Here is a 20,466-nt window from a genome sequence, read left to right on the forward strand (position 1 = left end):
GGATCTGAGCCTTAGATCCTTTGGCAGGCTGTTCAAAAATCTAAGACCAAACTCTTAGATTCTAAGGGTTTCTGAAACCGGTTGTAAAGGGTATCTTAAAACACACCTTTTTTGGCATCACTTTTATTTCATTTGTGCACCCTATTGTTTTTCTTAGTGTTCTTCTTCCGCCGCTCCAGGCAAAACCGTGCAGTCGTTTTTTATGAAACAACCATTGGCCAAAGAAATGAAAGGATGAAACTACATTACACAAATGCGTCTCCTCATCAACGTTGTCTGTGTGACCTATAACCTCTGACCCTTAGATTGTCATTGCCATTTTGAATTATATGAAAAACTGTTGAACGTTATGCTTTTCAACAAATTTAAACAGGGCTGCTGTAGTTGAATGGGTAGAAAGGACACCTGAGAAACAGAAGGTCACAGGATCGAATCCAGACCACGACTGGCAAGGAATTGTGATGAAACTATAGCCTAATTAGAATATATGGATTTGTCAATGTTGTGTAGATGAAGTAAACCATTTGGAAAACTTTTGGCTTGATGACTACATTTTTAACAAGAGTTTGAAATCTGCCATTATAAGCAACATAATAACGACATGCATTTTAATATCCACAATCCCTCAGAACTCTGCTCAGCCGTTTCTAATGCTCATTTGTCTTCTTTCTCTCAAGTTCCGTCTATTATGTTTCTATATGGCTTATTGCGCATATTGCATATTGTTTTTCTATATTGTATATTGCCTTTCTTGGCCCCCGTATTGCTGCTTGCAGCTATATTTATTATTGTTATTATTATTAGTAGTAGTAGTAATAGTAGTAGGCCTAGTAGTAGTAGTTTGTTTCTATCCTCTTAATTATTATTTTCTCTGAAGTGCATTCAGTTGTACTCGCTGTATGAAATGTCCTATAAATACAGTTTGATTTGTTTTGATATGATTATCTCCGCTCTCCTTGCCATGCAGGTCATTCAGGCCTGACTTTGTCCTGGTGCGCCAGCATGCCTTCAGCATGGCCCAGAACGAGGACTTTAAGAACATGATCATCGGTCTGCAATACGCCGGCATTCCCTCAGTCAACTCACTGGAGTCTATCTACAACCTCAGTGACAAGCCGTGGGCTGTAAGTGGTTAAAGACATCTAACTAATCTCAAGCAGACCTCCAGAGTGCTATACATTGCAGAGACACAGGGAAGCTTGCACAATACTTACTGTAAGCCCTATTTTAGACTTCGTCCGACAATTGTGTCCCACAAAAGTAGCCAATCTACAAGTACCACAACACGTTTCACCACGATGTGATTTGAGCTTGTAAGACCGGCTATTTTGGAGTATTTTTTTAATGTTTTGCCTACGATGACATGCTCAAAGGGACACCAGGTTGATAGTGGTTAAGCATTTGCTTTTTACAAATCAAATCATACTCTTACAGTATATTCTTCCCGTGACCCCTCTTTTGATCAAAGATATCTGAAGTTGACAATTTGATAGAATGTCATGAATGATGAATAAGTATAATCTCCCTCCTCTCACTCATTCTCACTCTTTCATTTTTTACTCTGTCTCTCTAGTTTGGCCAGCTAATCAATAGCCAGAAGAGACTGGGGTCAGACAAATTCCCTCTGATTGATCAGACCTTCTACCCCAACCATAAGGACATGGTAAGAATGTTTATCACCTATTGTGCAATGACCTTTTGAAGACACTGATAAAATGGGTCTCCCGTTGTTTTGTATAATTTCTTTGTATTTTTTTTTATTTATATGCATGTTCTTTGATTTACTGAACTGTCCCAGGATAATGAAAAATGTTTCATTTTGGCCAAAAGAAAGAAAAGAAAAAGACCCAATAATGTATTGAGACGTTTTATATACAATCTTTTTTTGGTACATTGAAATAGAAAACTCTATATTGACAGAAACTGAGACATAAATACAAACCCAAGCAATCCTTTCAATATAAAACAACAAATTAAAACAAGAAATAATTCTGTAACAATTTACTCAAGTCGTACAGCTTTGCAAGAATGCACTGTGGTCACTGCAGTCACTAAAGGCAGTTATTGGGCTTGATTAGAAGAATATTTTACATTTACGATGAAATGAGATCTATCACATTTTAAGCTTTAATGTGTGTGTGTGTGTGTGTGTGTGTGTGTGTGTGTGTGTGTGTGTGTGTGTGTGTGTGTGTGTGTGTGTGTGTGTGTGTGTGTGTGTGTGTGTGTGTGTGTGTGTGTGTGTGTGTGTGTGTGTGTGTGCTTGCGTGTGTGTGCGTGCGCGTTTGTAAAAGTACAGTTTGCATTAACACAAAGCTGCTTGACTTCAGTAAAGTATTCCAATAACAGGTCAATTCACATTTAATTGAATCTATGCAATGCAGAATAACACCAGCTTTCTTTCCTTTCTTTTCTTTTGTGAAAAAAAGAAAAGAAAACTCACTTTCAGTTGTTCTCACTTGCTTTTCCCATACTTCTGCTTTGAACCTCCTTTATACATCAAATTAAATGTGAATTGAATCCAGTCCTATCCCATAATGTCCTCTAGCGAGTTTACAAAGACATTGGCTTCTATGGGTGGAGATGCAGTTGTTAAAGCGCCAGATTAGATTTTTGGCACAGGAAGTAGCACAGTATTCAAATAATAAAAATCACAAGATAAAAACTCTCTATCCTAGTCAAGATGGTGTTAGCCTTTGAAATGTTAATTTTCAATTAGGTACAGTATTTACATTTTCATCACGGCAGATCATTTGAGAGTAAAAACTTCCAAACATACAGTACAGTACTGTACATACAGTACAGTACAAGTGTTAGATGTTTGTTCGTAGTGGTCCTGATACTACATATATTCATAGTATATTATTGCCAGACTGCTAGTGTCATGATATCATAGTATCATGACTATGGTAATAGAATCATGACATCATAACAGTGGGACAATAGTAAAAAGAAGCCCAGAATTACTGATGAAAGAGGCAGTGTTGCTGCAAAGAGTCATACAAATACAAATGTGATTTGACTGTAATATCCTGTAAAAAGGCATGTACTGTATCCTGCCAGCTGTAGGAGTCTGTATTAGACTGTATCTCTTTAATTTAGCTTTGTGTCGACAGCGTTTTGTTTTCTTGTGTGATGACAGCTGAATGAAACAAATTGCATTACATTTTGACAAATTTGGCAGATATGTATTTACTGTCAGTCTCTTGAGAGGTTTAGCAGGAACTCGCTCTGAAGTGAACCATTTTCTGTCTTCTTTTTTGTGCGTAACAACAAGGGCAACAAAGGGACAAAAGCTGAGCAGGGAAAATACTACTTACAAAGCACTGAAATGTTATTGAAATGTTGACGGCCATGTAGTAGCTGACACCAACCAATCATATGAGTTGTGCTCGTGAAAACCTTGTGTTGCGCATTGTGTTGCGTGTCAAGAATAGTCGATCTACAAGCTCACATTACGTTGCATTTCGGCGCATTGTTATCTTGTAGATTGGCTATTTTTGCCATGTGACAACAGCACGCAACAAAGTATAAATCAGTGCCGCTTCTCAATGATGTCACCTCATAATTTACATCTCACTTAACGTTAGCATCAGTAGCTGATGCTGTAACAGCCAAGGTGGAGGAGAAACATTGCCCTAGTCTTGAGTCTGACATTATAGGGTGGAGGTCAGGGAGAGAAAGATGATGGTCAGGGGTCGGTCATGTCCAGGAAGTCCTTCTCAGGGGGGGGTCCGCCCCGGTACCAGCTACAGGACCCATCAGAACGACGGATGCAGGCATACTGCCGCGCCTGCTCCCCGTTTAGGCTGTTGTCTAGTAACCAGTCAGTCCACAGACACTCGTTCTCTCCTGTAGAGGCACACGGTACTGTGTAACAGGTGTTAATCTGTAGAAAGATGCACACATTGATTGACAGATTGATTGATTCATTCTGGGGAGGGTGGACAGACATTTTGAAGACACACGGTGCTGCATTTTATAATTGAGGATAGTTTAGACCTACAGTATGTACTTTATACCTGTATGGGAGGATGAGTGAATGGAAAGATGAGTAGATAGATAGATAGATAGATGAGGGAATGAGTAAGCCGATTGATTACAAATAAAAAGAGAGAGAGAGTGAGATAAGGAGAGGCTGAATAACATTACAGTTCTTCATAAAACTGCTCTTTTGTTCTGTTTGGTGAAGAGTTAAAGCAGCACTATGTAGTTTGGGGTATCAGGGGCCACTTTGGACACAAATAACATGGCAGCCAACTTCTTTGACTTCATTACCCATGTCCGGCGAGGACACACTGTGACTGGCAGCTCTGCCTTGGTGCCTTGGCAAATGCCAGGATGAAACTCATTGTCTCCCCTATACAGGGACACCCCTGAGTCTACACATTTATGGAAGGATGATTGTTATTATAATTACATGTAAACATGTAACTTTACAATTTTGTGGGACAAAATATGCTATATAGTTGTTAAAAACGTACATAGTGCTGCCTTAACACATATCATTCTGCTGTGTATGTTTGAACCGGGGCGGTAGTGGTTCAGGAGGTGGAGTGGAAACAGAAGGTTCCTGGTTTGATAGTTGGCTCCATCTGGGTTAGTGTTGAAGTGCCTTTGAGCAAGACACTGAACCCCTAACTGCACCTGATGAGCAGGTTGGTATTTTGAATGGTTTCCTCTGCCGTAAGTGTTTATGAATTAACAATATTTTGGATACAGGCGTCATATACAGTAAATGCACCATTTACCCAAGTGAAAAACATTCCACTCACTCTACATTCACAGCCCGTCTGGTATCTGTAGTTGAGATTCTTCTTCTGTGACATTGAGAGGTTGTCCCACGGTTCCACCAGGTCACACTGACCGATAGAAATCCTCCCATCACTCCACATACTTCCTGTTTAGGGATATCACAGCTAAATCACATTTTACCTACATTAATCCATCAAGACCGGGAACGCATCGGTGTCATTTTAAGATTTCTTTGGCTAGATACATGCTCATAGCGGGGCACCGAGTGCCGCTCTATGAGCTTGTATATCTGCTATTTTTTTTAAAGTCTTGGAAAAATGGTGCAAATCTTTGAATATGTATTTTTTTAAAGCGAACATTTGTAAAATATTTTGTTCCAGGGACCTCTAGAAGCAAAGATTTGAAGCAAAAAGAAGCAAATGTTTGCTTAAATATATATATTCAAAGATTTGAATTTTTTTCAAAAATAGCATTTCTACAAGCTCTTAGCGTGGCACTGAGTGCCGCGCTATGAGGTTGTAGATCAAAGTATAAAATAAGGGTTATAGATCAAATCTAAAATGACACAAAAGATGCTTCTCGGATTGAATGGGTTAAACATGCATCAGCTAACTCAGTGGCCTTGTGGTTAGAGTGTCCAATTTACAATTTAGCCATTTAGCAGACGCTCCTAATCCAGAGCAATTTACAGTAAGCAAGGTAAACACGAGGCAATACATCAAATGCATATAAATAGTAATCTAGGATCATAGCATAGGTAAACCAAGAACCAAGAATCATCATTCTAAACAGTATAATATCAAAAAATAAATAATCTGTACATTGAAACTATACAATGTCCGCCCTCAGACTGGGAGGTTAGGATTCAATCCCTGGCTGAGTCATACCAAAGATTATAAAAATGGTACCCAATGCCTCCCTGCTTGGCACTCAGCATCAAGGGTTGGATTGCGGGTAAGTACTAGAGTCATACAGTACTAGAGTCATGTCCCTGGGGGCGTACTTGTACATCAAGCTAGCCTCACGCTACGAAATGGGAGGGCCACATGGCTCGGAAACCATTGGTTCCCAGGGCTACTTACTTACTAAACGTGTATTTAGCTAGTGAATCCCATCAAAAACACCTATTAGTACAAGCCAGGTGCACAGTGGACAAACTCTTTTTTACATTCCATAATCCCACTGAAAGCACTGTGATACATTTCATTATGGTTGTGCACTGTACCTGACAGGAGGTATCCTGCCTTATTGTTGGCATCCAGTTTGACCCCACACAAAGAAGAGAAGACCGGTGTGTAAACAAACTGGATATCCTTTGCCTTGTCAAAGCCTTTGAACATCTAGACAGCCAGAGAGGGAAGAGAAGTGCACATGTTAAATAAATACCGTACATATTATACATTACATCTGCTTTTAATCCCATGTTCATGTTCATATTTTTATAATCCATTTGTTACTCACGGCAAAAAATGCAGTGTTCATTTAATGCTGGAAGTGTAGAGATGGATGGATTCAGCTTCACACTTTAAACACTACCAGCTTTAAATTAACACTCAACACAAGCTGTGCAGTGAGCTTGGCAGTCTGACATTTGGATGAAACACACAGACACAGGATAAAGACAGATACACCGTGTTGGAGGGATCAAACCTGATCAAACCTGTTCCACAGCAACACAAAACCTGGTGTAGTGCAGCAGTTGAGCCACAAAACCAGCGATACTAAACCTTTTTTAATGTCAAGGACCCCCCAGTTTAATATGCATTAGGCCACGGAACCTCATTTTGATAAAAGAGTTTGAGTTCTCAGAAGTGTCCATTTGGCTCCTACTGTATCAATCATTTAGCTTGGGACCCCATAGACCGCCCACCCCCAAGGACTGCAAGGGGTCCCAGACCCCATATTGAAAACCAGTGGTCCAGGAATCTCACCTTAATCATCTTGATCCCATACTGAATCATCTTCATGTAAGGAGACGAGCTGTTGCTAGGCGACACAATCTTCTCTCCAGAGATCTTTGCCCTTATCACTGGAAAGGAATGGAATGTGGATTTGAATGAAATACCAAATAAATACAGGCAAATACTCCCTAATTAATCTGAGGGTAACAATGTTAGATTACATACGAATGATACACATGACACACATGTACATGGTTACCTCTGAATCAGATTTGTCTTGAACTATTGTAGCCCAATCAATGCTTACATCTTTTTTAAACCGATAATCAATCATTTGTGATGGACTACATTTTTATAGAAAACACTGATAATTAATTGACCCGCATACCGCCTTGTGGGAGTGTTTTCCTGCCTTCTTTAGACTATAAGAGACTTGAGTGAGACTAATGTTACTTCCATCCTTTTGTCCCCAATATATTATCCCTTCTAGCAAAGATAGATTCACAGCTCATCCCTGTTCCGATCTTAACCCCCCCCACCTTGTCTATCTATCTCAACCCGTATGTCGCTTTTGTCCTTCACCCTCTCTCCCACCATGGACAATCCAGCAGTCCCCCTCTGTAATGATAGGGGATGTGTCCCTCCTCTCCTCTGGGAGAGAAATCAAAACCCATGCAGAATAACAAGTAGTTGGCTGCCTGTGTACTCACATTAAACACAGTTCACACACACGCATGCAGGCACGCACAAACGTACGCACGCACACTATGAAGGCTTCAAAACAATGTGTCCACGGAGGGACAGTGAGAATGTGGCCCATGATGCCATTTTAATTCATACAAGACCATACCCTCAGTGCTAAATACCACAGGTGTCATTCATTCTTTAACCTTTTCTCCCAAATTAGACATTCTGCCAATTCCCAATCTCCCTTGTAGTAGTCTCTTGTCACTGCTAACCTCTCTACCTGTTCTGGAGGGTGTAGACAAAAATGTGCCCCCTCCAATACACATGATCTCATGAAGTTTCCCTAGAAGGAAGTGACACATGGGGAGGAACACGGTTTCAGTCCCCCACTGAGCAACTGGAAGCAGTCACTAGTTAAGTAATCTCTCAAGAACAGATTCTGCTCTGCGTTTGAATCTGTCGGTAGCCGTGTTGACAACCCGTGCGCTTTGGGTTCAAGTGGGCGTGCTATCAGATCAGGAAGCAGGCCGCTTTACCCAATCAAATGTAGTGGGCGGGATTTACGTGTGTGCCTTTCCTTCCCCACTAGAAACAAACCGAAACTCATTTAACAATAGCGTCCTCGAAGCCGACAAGACCACGGAAAGTTAGTAACATTTTAAATTGCTCTTTCATCATAGAAACAAGTGGGCTTATAACCAAAACGATCCATGTTCTTTGGGAGAATTGGTTTTAGTGTTCCGTGGAGAAATATTGTTAGTGGGAATGAAAACATAGTCGCACCACCGGAAGTGAAAGGCTGAAGGCAGACCAAAAACCCAGGTTTCCTTGCGCACGGGTGCTTCGTTGAGCTCCTCCCAGAGCCAAGTAAATAAGTAAAAAACAGCAGAGGGCGCTGTTTTTCCTTTTCATTTGGCGATGGGTTCCCAGATTGCTAGTTAAGCGACAGTGATCATCCTCCCCACCCGGCTTCCCTTTCGTGAACACAGGAAATTGTGCTCACTGGGACGCCGGGCTAAGCCGTATGCAAAGCTTAGGATTCGAAACCCTAGTCTCCATGGTGGTGGGCAGGAACACAGCCCCTGTACCACCCGAGCGACCAGTGACCATTCTACCAAGGACTGTGAACATTACAGTAGTTTGATGTGTCTCCCTATGACAGGGTTCCCCAATTACTTTTCCTCAAGGGCCAAATTATGTATCGGGTACCAAGCCGAGGGCCAGGGGCATTGTGCCCGCGCGCGTGCACGAAAAAATAAATAAATATATATATATATATATCAGGAGTCGTCGCAGGCCGGACAGTTGCCTCCAGCGGGCCGCAAATGGTCCGCGGCCGCCTATTGGGGAACCCTGCCCAATGATCTTCAATCCATTGGTCCCATGCTTTTCCTACATCATAGGGGTGCAACAGTTAATTCAATAAACGAGTCGATTTAATCGATTTTAATAAATTATCGATATGTTAATAAAATAATCAATTATGAATCGATCTCTATTTTGATTATAGGCTAAACGTTTCCAGAAATGTCAACATTTTCGATAATTTTTCAAAATAGCCGATCTACAAGCTCACAACATGAGCTTAAAGATGAGCTTACAACGCAGCGGCTATTTTCACTATTTGAGCATGACACCGTTGTGCGGCAAAGAAACGCTTATTTGTTTACGTATAAAAATGTTAATACAAAAACGTGCTTTTGGGTTGTTCAACTAAAAAAGTAATAGAGTAATCACTAAGAAACATAGCAGCACTAACACAGCAGCACTAAATATGCAAGGTGGAGTCAGGGTACTGCAGAGTCTACTTTGCTCCAAAGGGGACAGTGGTCACACAATATCAACAAACAAACGTCATGATAGCTCATGATCAGTTCTCCAGTCAGAAGAACATGTACCCCTATAACTGAGCTTGCTATAGTATATTGTTGGACTGTTACATCAAAGTAGCTTCCCCGCTCCTTTACGTCAGAACGTACGCAAACTGCAACCGTGTTCCGGACTGTGACGCTAGTAGTGACACGGAGAACAGGCCTGGTGGAAATATTTTGTGAATCCAGACAAATGTCCATGGCCTGTGAGGAATTTTCTTCAAACACAACCACATAATTGTCATTCCTTCCACATTGTTCTCCATGGAATAGAGAGAACGCTCCCCTGTGGGTGAGAGAGGTGGAGAGAGAATGAAAAGAGAGGAATGAGAGAGAAAGGAAGATAGAGACAGACAGACACGGGGGGGGGGGGGGGGGGGGGGGGGGGGGGGGGGAGAAGAGGGGGGGGGGGGGGGGGGGGGGGGGAGAAGAGAGAGAGAGAGAGAGAGAGAGAGAGAGAGAGAGAGAGAGAGAGAGAGAGAGAGAGAGAGAGAGAGAGAGAGAGAGAGAGAGAGAGAGAGAATAAAAGTGGCCCAGCTGCACCCCTAACCCTTACCCCAAAAGACACAGCTAAGCAAACCATCTCCTTGTTTTTGCTTCTTTCATCACATAGCCATACAACAGTGCTGCATCCAGTGCTGCAGCCAGGGAGGACTTTCACACAATGTGTGACGTGTGCTGTTGAGTATTAGTTTAACTCTGAGAGTTATTTTCTATTTGAATTAATCAAACTGGCTGTTTGTTTGTGTGTCCAATCAGTAACAACTGCATAGTGTGGTTAATATCAGTCTCACAGGTACAATACATAGGTCTTAAATGGTACAAAGATAACCAAGCACACATGTGACACAAACACAAATGGTTTAACAAACATACAACCAAGCAGAGAGAGATTCAGGCTGAGGTTTGGCTTGTGTAGTCAGTATACTGTTCACCTTGGCATTTCATTTGTGAACTGGTGTTGAAGGAGTTTAATCACCCTGTGATAGCTTGAATAGGAGTTTTTTTTTTTAAATATTAAACATTCTTTTAATATGAGCAAATGACTGGATACAGTACAGGACACTTGAGATTACACTATGAGCATGTTTCTTTTACTTTTTTGGACCTTTGATCAAGTTTTTCTATAATTAATTCTGAACCCCCATTTTTCCAATTTTTTCAAGCCATCACAAGGTGAGTAAATGAAATAAGTCATTTTGGGGGAGAACTACTATTTTAAGAGCTCAGTGCAGATCAAGGACATTCCCATCACAGTTTGTGTTGTAAAGCAGTACTACATGTCTGAGTGCTTTATTTTGATACATTTATAACTTTGGCTATATACCCTGCTGCTCGGAGCTCCCAATACAGAATAACAATTCAGGCATACTGTTTCACTTCAGTCTCCAAAATCTAAATCATGAAGAAAGTATTTTTGCTTTTGTTTTTGTTTTTGAAGGGTGCTGGGTAGCAGGAGCAACAGCAATGCAGCAATAGATTCAAAACCAACCGGGTAATATCTGTCTTGTTTTGTGAATTGTTTTGCTCAGGAGTATATCGTTGCTGTCGGCAGAAACCTTGTATCTCCATATTTAAAATATTTATGGGTTGTTAATTCATTAAATTAATGCCGTACTTCATCATACAAGAGTTTTGCACAAAAGTAGTGAAAATAGCAGGTCTGCAAGCTTTTAGATCGGCTATTTTCACTTTTTAAAAATGTTTTTTAATAATAGTAAAAAAGTTAAACCATGTCCTCAACTATCAACTGATGTTCAGGACTCAGAATCACTGCCAGTACAGTATGTATTTGCACACAGGAATCAGTGCTGTTTAAGGTACCACACGGGAGATAATACCAACATTGTTTAACTTGAACTTGGGAACTCTCAAGATCATGAGATCTTTTATCAAGCCCGGTTCGAGGCTCGTTGCCAGTCACTGCATTCGTAGCCCCCTGTAGTCAAACTCGGCTTAATGCACAGAGTTTTTTGCCTTTATAGATAGGACACTAGACTGACAGGAAATGGGGAGAGAGATGGGTAGTGACACGCAGCAAAGGTCGTCGGGAACGGGATTCAAACCCGCGACACGCTGGCATTTGCAGCCTAGGGTGCCTGGACCCCCACACTGCGGCCCAGGCCTAATGCACAGGCTTTAGGGGCTGCAAACGTCTGGCCTAAAAGAAGACCAGACTATAGCAAGTATGGCCCCAAAATAGCGATAATGCGTCGGCAGTACTGCTCACCCCATTGATGAAACGACATTTTTAAGATTTTCAAGCTGCTGCAACCTGCTTGAACATTAGCATCCCTATTCTGGGGAGAACATTGCAACGTGTGAGCTTGTAGGTTGTATATTTTTTGTGTCAAAAATAATTTCACCTACTGTTTTACACCTGTAAACCTGTGATGTGACAATAAAGCTGATTCTGGTGATACGGACAAAGTATAGGAACCGGTAATAGGGTCAACTAGCTTACTAGCCTACCATGGTTTTAATCTCCTATTGTTTTTAACCGGAACTGGAAAACAAATGACAAATCATCCAAGGTTTCATGCCACTTTAAATAACGTGTCCCCTTTAGTTGTTTTGGGGTTATTGAACGAGTACATTTGCACACGCTATTTATACTCGATCTTAACTATTAGGAGCAGTGAGCATAGGTGTATTGCTTACAGACTCTACGACACTAAGCCAGGAGGAGCCGAGGCTCAAACTCAACCCAGCTCTGAGCCTCTGCCACTTGGTATATTCTAGAGCAAATAACACATTATAACTGGGTTATAAACGGGTCTTCATATTGTCCAATTGTCCAATGTTCCAAGATACTTTTGCCTCAAATTTCGTCAAATCACCCCCCTCCCCCCTACCATCACCATCATGTGATTTCTAATTACAGTTTTTAAACCATTCCTTTCTATACTTGGATGATGTCCAAGTGTTCGTTATGAACACATTGAATCATTCTCATGTCTCAGTCCATAGTACGTACATGATTCTGGACAATGCCCGACACTCAAACAAATCTATAAGCTCACAATGCATCGCGACTGCTTAATGATTTCCGTTATTTTTTAATTAAAAAAAAAGAAGACATTATAAAATGTACCAAAATAGGTGATGCTAATGTGGTTAACATACATTTTAAATTAAATTGTTTAATTGAGATATTATCAAACATAAATATCAACCATATCAGACAATCTACATTAAAATGCATGCATTTAATAAATAAATCATGAATGACCAGAGGAGGTACACCAAAAGCAAAGGCATAGATTCCCCCCAATCCCACCTATAGTGATACACCTGTAATAGAGGCTGATTTTTAAGTAGTTCCGCTTGACAGCGAAAAAAACAACAACACAGCAATGATTTAGAAGTAATGTCAAAAGTGTGTCCTGCAGCCCATTACCTCACAGCTTCATACAATTCAAACCGTCTCAAACTGACTTGTGCTGGCCGAGTCATCTTATTCAACGCAACTGTCACAACCAGGACTTTGCACAGCTGTAGCCCTTCAGACTGAGAATGGCTGTGAATTGCCCTAATTGCTACACATCCAAAGAGAAATATTGCAAACTCGTACCATGAGAACAGATGTAGTGAGTAACTTCCACACTCGCTGATGAATCGGCACCCTTGTCATGCTCACAAAGCTACGCTGTCAACAGGGCTTTCACATTGATTTTGTTAGTATGCAGACCGTTAGACTGAGCCTATAGACATGGAAATGAAGTGGAGAGGGAGAGCGAGAGAGACAGACAGAGAGGAGAGAGAGAGAGCGAGAGAGGGGGGGGGAGAGAGGGGCGTGAGGGAGAGAGAGAGTTGGAGTAGGTTTAGGGGAGGCTCTGACTGGCCGTCTTCCAACACAAAGGCCACCAAATGCGCACGCACACACACACACACACACACACACACACACACACACACACACACACACACACACACACACACACACACACACACACACACACACACACACACACACACACACACACACACACACACACACACACACACACGTCACAAGCGTACGTACACAAACACAGCCAGAGAAATGTCCCAGTATTGTCCAGACGAGGGGACATATTACTAGGCGGTACCGCTTCATTCAGACAGGCTCATGGACTCTGACAACATTGTAAGGTCAACTGAAGGCTACTGGTCTACACTTACACAACAACCAAGACAGTGATTTATACATGCCATTCACATTTAGCCATGATGCAACAGAGCAACACCTAAAAGAAGGGCAAACCAAACTATGGATAAGTCAACATTTTATGTCATCAAGTTACAGGTAGCTTTAGGTACAGTAGCCAGAGGGTTATGAACAATGTACTAGTTACTTTCTTATTTTGTCAATGTTGCCATCTATGTTCACAAAATTAAAAACTACATAGACATTCCTCACTTTCAGATTAAGCCCTATCCCTATTTTATACTTTGGCTATCATAAGTATGTTGCAGTACCATCACATCCTAAAGCATTTTTTTCCCAGCTTCCCATTCAAAAACGTTGTCATGGGGTTTCAAGAGACTGTTTCATAATGGTTAATAATTGTAACCACTTAAAGCACTTTGACCTGGGCCCTCCTTGTTTCCCTCTAAAATAAATCTCTTCGCTAAAAATAGCTGATCTACAAGCTCACAACGCGTCACACAACAGCACATTGTGAGCTTGTAGATGTCTATTTTTAACAAATGTTTGTCTAGAATAGGGACACTAGAGTGTATGTGGTTAAAATCCAGGGTGTCACCTGATGCTTGTGTTTACAGAGCTGCACTTACAGTACTATACTGGAAATGTGAGTGCTTCTTTGCTTAAATACACAGGATAATCAGATGACACACTTTACATAAAACTCTGCCCTAAAAACACTGCCAAAAATACAGCCCTCGTGTTCCCATAACCTAGATCTCATTTAGCATTGTAGAGGTTTAGAAAACAGGTTTCCAATTAGCTGTTTTGATTTATTTTCGGTTTATTTTTATTTTTTTTAGGCAAAATAGAATTGACATGATTTAAATATATTTGTACTAAATGTATTTATATATAAATGTATTTTTTTATAACTCAAACCACTGTCTCAACTTCTTGGACAGTTACAATATAGTTGCTGGTATATTTCATAAAGGATTGCTCAATTTCATACAGTACTTAATCGTATAGTAGTATCGCACAAAAGCTCATAATGCTTTGCATTGTAAGCTTGTAGATCGTCTTCGCTATTTTTGAAATTGTAAAATAGGGACAGCAGGTTGAAAGTTGTTATGTTTGTTTGTGGGTATTATAAATATTAAAACAATGAAACGTATTAACAAGAGCTTGTGAACAAATAATAACTACCGCACATAGGATTCATTGGAAAACAGTCTGACAGCTAAGATACTGTATCAAGTGTTTGTGCAGACAGAAAGTGCACTTTCTCTTTCATTCTCTTTTTCTGTCCCTCTCCTCTGCTGGTGTGCAACCTTTGACAGAAACACACACATCAAACTCCTGCTCTCCGCAAACCAGAGCCAAGGGCCCGAAGTCAACCCACAGTGTTGGTTTTGGCTTAGTTTAGAGGAGAAAACAGAGAAGGACATAGGAAAATGTCCCTGAAACACAGGGACAGACAGCCAGGCAGACTGACCCTGCATGGGAGAAACCCTGAGAGAAAAGAGATATTTGGCCATGGTGTATTGATGCATTTTTATGTTTATTATTTATGTTTTTATTTGAATTTCTAAGAAGCATTAAGACTTCTGCATTAAATAATCACCAAGAAGGCCGCTCAAGTAGTACTTTTATAAAGTCTTATGCTTTGCTCCATTAAACACATTGAAAAGCCATCATAAAATACAAGGAATGGATGTGTTTTTGATAGCACTCCAAACCAAGTGGGCACAGCAAAACTATACTTAAAATAAATAAAGTAGCCATAATGCTTCACTAAGCTGTCTCAATTACACTTTCCATCATATAATATCTATATTTAAGCAGCAACTTAACTTAATCAGCCCCTGTGACCTGCATTTAGAGTGAATGAATTAATTTAGCCTTGAGACAACAATCTATACATGCCTTCCTCTTCCACTAGATTACTTACCTACTTACTTGTAGTTAATCAGCTGAATAATTTGAGCAATTTGAGCAAACATTAGGATTTGCAAGCAGTAGGGAAGATTTGAGAGGTTGTGTTAACTATTAGCTTTTGTGGAAAAACTACAGGAAGCAATGATTGATCTGCTCATTACTTGCCAGTTTTAGACAATAATTACCTTGGGCCCGTGCAATTAACCATAACAGAAACTTCAACCACAAAACTCTGTGGTAGTTTCAAGATGTAGTACCTGATACAATAGGTTAAAATTGTATATTCATATCAATTGATGATTGGCATCCCGAATGTCGATTTCCTATTTCATTCAGCTAACTGAACTGTGAAATTTAGTCAAATAGGGAGGTGAGTTTTCAAGTACACACAGAAGGGTTGATACAATACATCCAACTTTAGAAGAGATAAACAAGAATGCACGGTTTCTGCTCTTGCAGCTTGTTTTACTGCAAGTGAAATGGCCTAAGCACTGGTCTCAGCTCAGTAACTTACCTATCTCTGCAGCACAGAAGAGCTGTTGAGGATGCGCTGGGTTGCAGCTGCATCCTTCCACCTGTCCCTCCATGCACATAGCCAGGAGCAGAAGCACCCGGAATCCCCAAAACACGCTTCTCAGCTGGGGCACAGCCATGACTCCTCTCCAACGCTTTTCCGATGCTTGCCGTCCTCTTCCGATCCAGTTCGGTTTCCCAGGGAGCAAACAGGGCCAGCAGTCAGATTGGTTGAAAGGCAGTGGAAAGCAGGGTCACAGTAGGATGTCTTCTGCTGAGCTCAAAGGCAGCTGTGGATACAAATGTTCTCATAAGTTTAATTGTGCCTCTGAATTAAGGTTGAGTTGCTCGATGGAGTGTGAGTTTAGTCTCTCCCTCTCTCTCTCTGTCTCTTTCTCTCTCTCTCTCTCTCCTTCTCAGTCTATCTCTCTGTCTCTCTCACTCCTTTTACTCACTTTGTCTATTTCTCCCCCTCTCTGTTGCTCTCTCTTCTTCCCCTGTCTTGCTGTTGCTCTCTATCGCTCTCTCTATCGCTCTCTCTGCCCCTCTCTCTCTCTCTCTCTCTCTCTCTCTCTCTCTCTCTCTCTCTCTCTCTCTCTCTCTCTCTCTCTCTCTCTCTCTTCCTAAACACATGCAGACACTCACAATAGTTGGTTTCTCCTCACCCTCACACTCTGGTCTTGAATGTTGAGAGGGCTGCACACAGGGAGCCTCTTATGTTCTCAACAATTTAGGGACGGTTCAAGGACCGCCCATTTGACAGAAAAAAAACAACTCTGTCTCATCCATCCCACTCCTCCCAAAGCCTGCTGTGAGGGTGGCTGATTAGTCATACTTTATGGATGAAATGTGATGGGAAGACAAGTGATTAATATTTGTGTAAATCTATGTAAATCATAGGGAAGAAATGTCTTTCCACTGGAAACACATCATACTGTAAATTAACCAATTGTTTGTACAGTGCAAATTAATCCTGCATGGGCAGAAGCATGTTTTATTTTGTTTTGCGTGATGCAATGTTGCGTATCCCCATCCCCGGGCCAAATAGGCTATTTATTAACCATTCTTCGTCATGCAATGAATAGCGAAAACAGCTGATGTACAAGCTCACAACACATTGCATCATAACGCATTGTAAGCTTGTAGATCTTTTTTTTTTCTTCTTTTTTCGCTATTTCGAAAGTTTTATTTCAAAGAAAACATAGGTTGCACATCCACTGGAGAGTAGGTGCAGGACCAACGACAATCACAGGCAATTCTAAATTAAAGTATGCACACTGGCTTAAAGGGCTCCCAGTCAAAGCTTTATTTGTTAACGTTTGTTAACTAAAAAAAGTCTTCTTCAGAAAGTTTTACAGTATTTGCCTCTACCAGTGACAGCCATGACCAAAGGAGTACGTTGTTTCCGGACAACGTACATCCATCTGTACGTCTGTATGTCCGTATAACGTACCTACATACGTCCCACCTTATCTCAATTAGGCTACACCTTGAGGGAATTTAATTACATTTGGCATAAACATCCACTTGTACTCAAGGATGAACTGATTAAGTACCTAGTCAAAGGTCACTGTGACCTCACAAATTGTGTTCATTAAAATATTTCATAGTCTTCATTCACTATATACTATTGGTCTGGACAGACATGGATGTAAAGGGAAACTGGTAGGCAGAGACATACAGATGAGTTGGTATTTTTTAGGTTGCTTTGTCTTTTGTTATACAGTATATATATATATTTGCCTTATTGACAGGCCCAGAATAGGGATGCCAGGGTTAAAGTGCAGGTTAAACAATAAAACCCTGTAAAACATATGTTTGGGTCCCTATCAGCACATAAGAATCTTTGTAAAACAAGGTGGTATTTCTGGGTGGATAGGCTGCATCCAGCCAGTCTACCTGCGGGCTTACGTGCAGGTAATTTAACAAAACATTGGTAATTATGCCGAAATAGTGTTGTGATTGTAAAGCAAATTCTCTCTGTACATACTGAATTCAGCCTGGGGTTTTTTAGTTTTTCAACAATTAACACATGCATCTGTGGATTATACCAGTGACAGTTACCTCATGTGGACTATGCGGTCGAACCTGACACGTGCTAGCACCTTAATCCCATGTACAATGCACACATTTTTATTATTCTTGCACCTTAAATCTTAACTAACATCTATATGTCATGTACAGTATATATCTGATGCTACGCTAACGCACCTTATGTCTTACCTCAGTTACTTACCGCACTGGATAGATATACTACATGTATGTATGTGTAAATATGTAGATCAATTGTTTGTTGTTGTTTTTTTATTGGTCTCTCTCTCTCTCTCTTCCCCTTGCCCCCTCTTCTTCTTTCCTTTCTCTTTTTATTTAAAATAACAAAAATGATGGAGCTTGCACAAAAAAAAATTTCACCCACTGTTTTACACCTGTAAACCTTTGATGTGACAATACAGTTCATTCTGAATTCTGATTCTCTTTGTCATATCATGTAGATCACACCTTCTATTGATGCTGAAAGTTACAGTGACAGTAACAGCAATTTAACGAGGGCATTGACAACTCAATATATATACAGCCACACATTTCCAAACAAAAATATTTTCCAAATATCAAATGTTTATCATATACAATTCAAAATGAGTGTGTCCTGTTCAACAAATGTGAACGAAGGAGGTACTGTTTTGTTGATAAAGCTGTTCAGTATTATGTTCTGCCATTTAGTAACGTTTGTCACTTTTCTCATGTGTTTTCTTACTCAGATTACCACACCAAGCTTCCCAGTAGTGGTCAAGATTGGACATGCCCATTCCGGAATGGGGAAGGTAAAGCTATTTCACTCTGTTAATGTCTTTTATAGCCCAAGTTCAATCAAACTTTTATACAGTAGGTCGTTACAGAGACCAAGGACCCTGGCAGTAAAAATCAACTTCCATATTAAGCTTAGTTTTAGGAACTGCCAGGATTTCTGTCCGAGGACCAGAGGCTGCATACTAACCAATCTTACTCTGAATAAATCATCCAGAAAATGGGCTGCAGTCAAAGCCCAGTAGTTAAGTTTTCAGTATTACTTTCTTTTATTAGAAGCAGGTGATGAAGTCATTGTTGCGGGTGCCATCCAGATCCACTACACCACCATCAAACATCTTGGCCAGCCTCCCCTTTTGTTCAATCTGTTCCCACCTCGGCTTTCAACCTCCCCAGTGACTTCTCTCATCGATCTACTGCTTTCCTCTCTCCTCCATCCATATCGGTCTGATACACTGTTATTGTTCTCTGCCATGCTTATCCGTATAGCCACCTCAATCTCTAACATCTTAACACATTGTCTTGCATGGAGTTTTATCTTGCTGCAGATAGTGTAACAGATGTGATCTTGCATTGTGTTGAAAAAGCACCACAGACAATGATTAACCAGTTGAGCTGATTTATTCTAACAATGGACAAAGTCCGATTAAGTCCTTGAACATGTATTTTCCACCATTTAAGATACGCTTTCATGGTAAAGTTGAACTGGGAAGAACAGAAGGTATGCCATTCCCTTAAAGGAAACTGCCTGTGTCGTAAAGTGACAGAACACTAGGCCACAGTATACGCCTACAGTACATCTGGTACCTTGGCAAGTGGATGCATTATTAACCATGATGTTACAATAGCATTTGTACAGTAGAAGTAGAGCACAGCATTAGTTCTGGTGACACAATGTGTCAAGCTTTGCATCACCTGCTGAGCATCGGCTGATTCCTGCCAAATCCTCCACTATCTATGTGATGTCAGTCAGTCACTGCCATTCATTCACATTATGGACCTGCACTCCTTTTAACTGCTTCATCTGGCCTATTCCTGTCACAGCATATGCATGCCCTCCCACAAGCTCTCGCTACACCCACCTCCACCTCCATCTCCTTCTTTTTATGCTCGTCTGATTGATCAGTGTCATTGTCTGATGTCATTGTTGCTGCTCTATTCTGTAGTACCCGGAGATCTTTATCTGATGTCACTGTTGCTTATCTATTCTGTAGTACCCAGAGATATTTATCTGATGTCACTGTTGTTGTTGCTCTATACTGTAGTACCCGGGAGGAGGGGTCTTTGTGTCCCAGGGGGGTCTTTACTTGCTTCTCTCCCTGCTTGTGGCATTCCATGTATGCACGTTGAATCCCAGAGCAGAGCCATGCCCCCAAACATAACTGCTTGAATATTGCAATGAAATTACTTTTATTTTGACTAAAGTGGTCCTGACAGAAGTGCTAGTTGTTACGCGGCTTTGAATTAAGCCCTACTGATGCACTTTGTCTGTTGTTGAAAGTGCAAAGTGAGACTGACTTCCAACTCGTTCCCTATAGGGCTGGCACAGTGAGCCACGACACAACCAGCTCGTCAGCCTCAGTTAGTGCATTTATCTAATGCCTTCTTCCCTACAGCTACCCTTGCTTTATACTTAACTGCAGTATATGTTCTGCCAATGACTTCCAAGACATTGCCACCGGTTGTCTTGAAGGGACACACCACCCTAAATCCTTCATTAATCTCACTGATGATTTTATCTCTCGTCATCTCCTCCTCAGCTAACCCTCTCCCTTGTCTTTTTCCATCCACTGTAATGCCTAATTAATGCTCCGTTGTACAACGTTGTCACAAAGCGGAAATAGACGATCCGCAACACGTTGTGAGT

General features: G+C 40.9%; 2 protein-coding genes across 2 annotated transcripts in view; one reads left to right on the top strand and one right to left on the bottom strand.

Moving 5' to 3' along the window:
- Nucleotides 1-20,466, top strand: part of syn2b (synapsin IIb) — a gene marked incomplete at both ends in the record, with an annotated part of 94,810 nt that overhangs the window by 56,779 nt on the left and 17,565 nt on the right. Inside the window, 3 exons of the mRNA XM_084061767.1 lie at nt 968-1,124; nt 1,574-1,663; nt 18,554-18,616. Coding sequence (XP_083917893.1) covers nt 968-1,124; nt 1,574-1,663; nt 18,554-18,616 — 310 coding nt within the window. The remainder of the gene's footprint in view (nt 1-967; nt 1,125-1,573; nt 1,664-18,553; nt 18,617-20,466) is intronic.
- Nucleotides 1,874-16,484, bottom strand: LOC311049355 (metalloproteinase inhibitor 4-like). Its single transcript, XM_084062908.1, has 6 exons — nt 16,440-16,484; nt 15,796-16,084; nt 6,684-6,781; nt 5,978-6,092; nt 4,773-4,897; nt 1,874-3,886 (listed from the first exon to the last, which is right to left on the bottom strand). The coding sequence occupies exons 2-6, from the start codon at nt 15,932-15,934 to the stop codon at nt 3,689-3,691; spliced, it is 675 nt and encodes a 224-aa protein (XP_083919034.1). The 5' UTR covers nt 15,935-16,084; nt 16,440-16,484; the 3' UTR covers nt 1,874-3,688.

The sequence above is a fragment of the Gymnoscopelus microlampas genome (genome assembly GCF_963454915.1).
Source record: "Gymnoscopelus microlampas genome assembly, chromosome: 7".
Classification (NCBI taxonomy): domain Eukaryota; kingdom Metazoa; phylum Chordata; class Actinopteri; order Myctophiformes; family Myctophidae; genus Gymnoscopelus; species Gymnoscopelus microlampas.

Coding starts and splice junctions, on each gene's coding strand:
- LOC311049355 (XM_084062908.1), bottom strand. CDS start 15,934: ATGGCTGTGCCCCAGCTGAGAAGCGTGTTTTGGGGATTCCGGGTGCTT. Junction 6,782..15,795: donor CTTCTGTGCTGCAGAGATAG/GTAAGTTACTGA, acceptor ATTCCTTTCCAG/TGATAAGGGCAAAGATCTCT. Junction 4,898..5,977: donor GGCAGGATACCTCCTGTCAG/GTACAGTGCACA, acceptor ATCCCTAAACAG/GAAGTATGTGGAGTGATGGG.